This window comes from Diabrotica undecimpunctata, chromosome 8 (assembly GCF_040954645.1).
Source record: "Diabrotica undecimpunctata isolate CICGRU chromosome 8, icDiaUnde3, whole genome shotgun sequence".
Taxonomy (NCBI): Eukaryota; Metazoa; Arthropoda; class Insecta; order Coleoptera; family Chrysomelidae; genus Diabrotica; species Diabrotica undecimpunctata.
In genome coordinates, this window is record NC_092810.1 from 36,678,349 (window position 1) to 36,684,348 (window position 6,000).

Genomic DNA, 6,000 nt, shown 5'->3' on the forward strand with positions numbered 1-6,000 from the left:
GTTGGATTCCATATATCCAGATAGGTTTTATGATAGCTTTATAGACAAGGATTTTATTTTCTAGGGTCAGTTGCGATTTACTAGTGACTAGCCAGTTAGATCTTTCATTCTTAGGTCAATTTGTTTCTGCTTCTTAAGAATATGTTCCTTCCAATTGAGTTTTATGTCAAGATGTATCCCTAGATATTTGGTGCTAGAGGATTGAGGAGGTTGGATATTGTTAAGTGAAACTGGGGAGACACTGGTCTCTTCTCAATATAAAAGTCACTTACACTGATTTTGTTTACTTGATTATGAAAAAAATATGGTATTTGTTTCTTTAACTTAGAAAGTAGTTTGTTTTATACTGTATAGAAAGATTGACTCATCAAAGTAATCTGCAGATAAGTAGGATATAGGACGTAAATAAAATAAAATATTTTATAAAGTACATATTTATTAACGATATATTAGCTTATATACATCACAAATATTAACTTTGCTGGCAAGCTCGCACAGCAATTAATTGTAGAAGAATATATACTGGAGCAAACACTTCGGAGTAATCCAATGCAGTTTGTCCCAAAAGTCTTTTACACAATAAATACTTAAACAAAAACATATTAAGAAGTACTGTACCTGACCAACTAAAACGTATTAGAGCAAACTTTAACGTAGTCTCTAGAAGCATACGAATAAAAATTATAATAACAAAATATGCATTCAGTGCATCTCCTGCGAACAAGGGGAAAAATATAAACCACCAGTCTATACTATCTAGATCTAATGCAGGGTTATATTTTAAGGCGAATATAATTGTAAACAGCAAAAGGGATATCAAGTTTATCCACAGTTCAAAGACAGTAAGTCCCAGCCAACGGATTAGTTCTTCTGTAGTAAAAAACATTTCAGGACAGTGTTGGTTGTGAATTATATACTCGAATTCTTAGTGCAGAGTTGAATCTCTTCTGAATTTCATAATCAGCATCATCCACAGATGGCTCTAAGTCATCTAAAACAATAATCAATTTTAGTAACGTATGGTCCTAAAGTTTTGGGAAAAATTTCACCTGGTCTGATTGAAAAGCAAAATGCATTTAACAAAGAAGGCCATGGAATTGAAATGTCATCAGTTATTGACATTTAATAAACAAAGCAGAATATTTTGGTTTGTGCTCTGCAAAATGTCTTATAAAATTGATATTCGTCGAGGTGTTTATAATATGGTTGGGCGAATGTCGAAACGAGATATTGTTAATATTTATCGAGATCAAAACATAAGCAAATCGACAATTTATCGCACAATCAGAGAATGTGAAGAAGGGATACCATGTGTTAACTTACGTAAAAGTGGCCGACCGCGGATTTTGAACCATATAAGAGAGGCAAGACTGATTGAAGCAGCTAAGAACAAAATTGGGGTCTCACAGCGAAAACTGGCCAGAAGATTTCATGTTGGAAAGACTACAGTATACAGGACCCTATCGAGTAACAATATTATCTACCGGAAAAGAAGGAAAGCTCCAAAATACACAGAGGATCAATTAGAGAGAATTCCGAGATGTTGCCGCGCGTTAAGGCGAGTGCATTTCGTCAACAAGTTGATCGTGATGGACGATGAAAAATATTTTACTTTGTCCAACTCTGAGATGAAGGGTAACGATGGGTTTTACACGAACGATTACGAAAATGTACCTGATGAAATAATATTCAAAAGTAAGAAAAAATTTGAGGACAAAATTTTGGTATGGTGTGCAATTTCTGAGGCTGGCTTTATCTCACAGCCCTACATTGGTGTTGTTCGAGGTGAAGCCTTAAACGCAAATATTTATATTCAAAGATGTCTCCCTAAATTGCTTCAGTTTGTGAACACACATCATGCAAATGATCAAATAGTCTTCTGGCCAGATCTTGCTTCATGTCATTACGCGAGGATCACAAGGGACTGGTATGAAACTAACAACATTACCTTTGTACCGAAAGCAGGCAATCCCCCCAACCTACCTCAGGCTCGTCCAATTGAAGAGTTCTGGGCAATATTAAGTCGGAAAGTCTATAATAACGGATGGGAAGCACAAAATCAGGAACAGTTAAGACGCCGCATATATACAAAAATTAGAGAATTATTAGGCAAATCGAAAATAATGGTCCCTTGGCTGTCATTTGAATTTTGATTTATAATAAGGATAGTTAAGTTAAATTGTTGAATAATTTAATAAAAATATAAGATTATTGTGGTCAGAGTTATATGCTTTTGAAATTTTTCCCAAAACTTTAGGAACATACGTTACATGTATGCACTTATTAATTTGAACTCTGATACCAGCATAGTGTGTGTTAACTTTTTCATACTAGAGTAGTAGCTTACAAATGCATCATATACTCTGATGACCTTAAATGAAAGGAATTTCTCACTTCTTGTTTTATTTTCTGTTTAATTTTGTGTGTGGCTTTAAAAATATTAAAAAAATTTTTACAATGTTTAATACCATACACCATGTCTATATCTACATATTTTTTCCTGCATATAATGAGAAATTGCTTTTATTTAAAATCTATGAGAGTAGATGGTGCCTTTGTAAGCTAATACTGCGAAATGCATTTCTTAAAGGTGATCAACATACTACTAAATTATTTTTATTACCTAAAAGTTCAGTAGTCAGAGTGCTAGTAGAGACTTTGTAGGTGATATGTTCTTCGCACAACTGTAGAGCTAGTAAAATCCCTCTCTGTATTGCTGCTCCCATGCAATAAATAATAATTTCGTCATGCTTGTTGCTTAATAACTTGTTACATCTATCAAGTTGTGCCTGAAACATTGTTAGTGGTATTAATATACAAAGAATGTATGGCACAGGGCACAGGAAAAGAATGATCTCGGAATGAATATAATGAAGATACATATGAACTTTATGGGAACAAGATTATCATTTATAATAGTGTATGTCACCACAAATGATTACCAACAAATGATCACTTTAGTTATATCACATTGTTGTCTTCAATATTAAAATTTCTAAAATAGGGTTGACAAAATCTTACTACTTATCTTAAGTCTTTGATTTTTGGTTTAGACATTGCTTAAGATGTTTTACACAAATTTTGGATATGAGTTTATAAATTGTGGTTAGATATTACAGACATTTTGGCATATGAAGGAAGATATTTCTAATCTGGTTCTATGCAAACCTGTCTCCTGTCTGAATAGGAAAACATCGCTAATATAAGACAGATTTATTCCTTGTGAACTATATTATAATTTTAATAAAGAATTAATTGTTAATTTAAACTTTTAATTAATCAGAGATTGTTTAGATAATTCAAATTCCTTGGACTAATATCAACAATACAGTTAACCTTATTATAAAATACCTTTAAACATACCTTAATATTGGTTTTGGAAGAAACGTATAGAACGTTTTCTCCTGTCTCTGTTTTCTTTGGAGGTCTCGGAAGACGTGTGTGATCTTTTAAAGATTTTTTGGGATTCTTTTTATACGAAGTTGATTTCGTTTCCAATTTATTATCAGCCATTAATGCTACAAAGCATAGATAATGTTTTTAACTAGAAAATAATAATATTTTTATGGACTTACAACATAACCTTAATATATTTTATCCATTATTTTCTTCTCTATATAGTTTATGACGTAAGGCCTACGACTTGATGGTTTTTAAGCCAGGGCATTATTTTAGGAGGATTTTAAATTGAGAATAGTTCATTAAACTTGACTCTATTTGACTTAAAATAGTTTAACTTTAAAAATAAAGTGTACAGTGTACTGATAGATTATAGTTACATAATAATATTATGCGTTCAATATTGTATATCATACATTTATTAACTTTTTTCTGTGAGTGTACACCTTTGGCCCATGGGATTTCGTCCGGACAAAACAGAAGAATTAAGAATGTTCACATAACCCCAATATAGCCTTTTAAAGAGGATAAAATAACTTTTAAAAATGAATATTAAAAAGATTGCCGCTTTTATGCTTACGGACACTGGAAAAAAAGTGTCCTACATAACTGCAGCAGTTTTTTCGTCCGGTGCACTATGCGCCAGCTATTTACCACATACTTTACTTTTAGGCGAATATAAGAAACTTGTTCAATTATACAAGTAAGACATAACTCTTTTATTAGTAATAAAATAATTATTGTACTCATTTTTATTGCAGGAATGGTTTGGCAGTTCCACTTACGAAAGAAATAGAAAGTAGGTTTCAAAAAGTTTTAGAAGTATTGGAGGTATGTTGGTAATATTCTGATTTCTATATGCTTTTTCTTAAATAACAGTTTTCTTTGTGACTAAGATTATAATTAATCTAACCGATGCTTCAGATGTAGATTTAAGTAGTTAAGTTATGATCAGCAGTGGTATTTTATCCTCTTTTTACTATTCTTTATAACCATGGAAATAATTTGAATAGGTATATATATTGTTTATATAAAATTTGTAGATGAATCCAGTAGACAGACATCTATATAAACCATTTCATGTTTGTGGATTTGATGTTATGAGTGCCGGCAGTTCTTTGAGTAAAGACGGAGTCATTATTGGATTACCCATTAACTTTTCTTATGATAATCCCAGTACCATTGATAGGTCAAAAATGAGGGTAAGTTGATATTTTAATGTCGAATATTTCATTGTGTATATATATTAAGAATGGATATTCATTTTTACTACATATTTTCTTTCATATTTCTATTGTTCTAGATTTTAAATTAGAGTTGTCAATCTGGGACTTCTCTAATTCAATCTCTACTATATTATTCTCTTCGCTTCTGTATCATATTTTATTATTAGTAGATCTGTGATAAATCTATAATGTATCATAAATGAATATCCTACTGTATGTTTTAGATAAATCATGAAACAATTATTTGGGAGACAGAACCTGCTCAAAATCTACTGAAGTCCCTTGTTTTATCAGAAAATGCCCAACTATATGCAATGGCAAGGGAAATTTTATATAGGCAAACACCAAAGCCACTTATAGATACTGCTCTTAATACGAATTTAGTAATATCCACCTATGCTATAAGCAGGGTCCTAAATGAAAAATTCCTATTTTACGGAAGACCTCTTCCTCTAAGATTTGCAATGTACTCTTTGGTTGGATTGTTCAATATTGGATTGTATGTCATGCTTAAAGATATAACACAAGTATTCTATGAGGATAGGGTGGATAAAGAACTGAAGAAGAAAAATAAAATATTTTTGGAAGGTGGCAAAGAGTTTTATTCCAAGTTATTGGAAAGAAATAAGGCACTTCGACAGCTATTGGGAAAAGAAGGAGAAAGTCTTTATAGTGTGTTAGGAAATGAGAATTATCTATTTAGAAATAAACATATTCCACTTGTGCAAAGACTGTCAGCTTTTGAAAGTCAAGTTTAACTATGTAATATTTATTTATTGTTGTAAATAAAATAGTGTCTGTTTTTATTTATTTTTTATTTGTTACTTTGACTCCATAGTATATTAGGCCAATTCAGTTAGGTTTTTTACTTGACACAACTGTATAGACATGTTTGGCAGTTAGTACAGTGTATGAAGGTAAAAATAAACTATTACCTCTGATTTCGGTGAACCCCCATCAATTTGCATGAAAATTTGGGATTGAGTATATTTTGCCCTCAAATTAAAAAGTGACATATGCTCAACTTGCGCTTTTTGCATTTTAGGGGTGAAATCCACCCCTTTTGTTAAAAATGGTAAAAAATGCAGATTTAAGCATTCTGGCATAAGTAATCTAGATTAATTAAATAAAATAAATATTTTGCAACATTTATAAGCATGATTTATGATTTTAATTAATTTTTCAACCCTTTTAGCAACTATCCCTTAAATCGAAAATCATGAAAAAATCATTTTTATATTTCTGAAATATCAAATCGCATATTAATATTACCCAAATAGTTTCTTTAATGTTTATGATATAATTTTTGATTGACTGTGAAATTTCAACTGTTAAAAACCATCCCCTTAAAGCAGAATAATTGAAAAAATTAATC

At 31.1% G+C, this 6,000-nt stretch overlaps 2 protein-coding genes across 5 annotated transcripts; one reads left to right on the forward strand and one right to left on the reverse strand.

Annotated features, from left to right (window-relative positions):
• Window positions 1-418: 418 nt before the first annotated feature.
• LOC140448367 (transmembrane protein 203-like) lies at window positions 419-3,653 on the reverse strand. 4 transcript variants are annotated; one of them, XM_072541453.1, is made up of 4 exons: window positions 3,576-3,653; window positions 3,364-3,518; window positions 2,624-2,789; window positions 747-991 (listed from the first exon to the last, which is right to left on the reverse strand). In XM_072541453.1, the coding sequence occupies exons 2-4, from the start codon at window positions 3,511-3,513 to the stop codon at window positions 888-890; spliced, it is 420 nt and encodes a 139-aa protein (XP_072397554.1). In that variant the 5' UTR covers window positions 3,514-3,518; window positions 3,576-3,653; the 3' UTR covers window positions 747-887. The 4 variants fall into 4 exon arrangements, with proteins under 4 accessions (XP_072397556.1, XP_072397554.1, XP_072397555.1 ...); XM_072541454.1 differs by having other exon boundaries at window positions 3,579-3,589; XM_072541452.1 differs by having other exon boundaries at window positions 3,364-3,615.
• A 219-nt stretch (window positions 3,654-3,872) lies between these two features.
• On the forward strand, window positions 3,873-5,431 carry LOC140448369 (transmembrane protein 177). Its single transcript, XM_072541456.1, has 4 exons — window positions 3,873-4,102; window positions 4,161-4,230; window positions 4,443-4,601; window positions 4,850-5,431. The coding sequence occupies exons 1-4, from the start codon at window positions 3,945-3,947 to the stop codon at window positions 5,381-5,383; spliced, it is 921 nt and encodes a 306-aa protein (XP_072397557.1). The 5' UTR covers window positions 3,873-3,944; the 3' UTR covers window positions 5,384-5,431.
• Window positions 5,432-6,000: the final 569 nt, after the last annotated feature.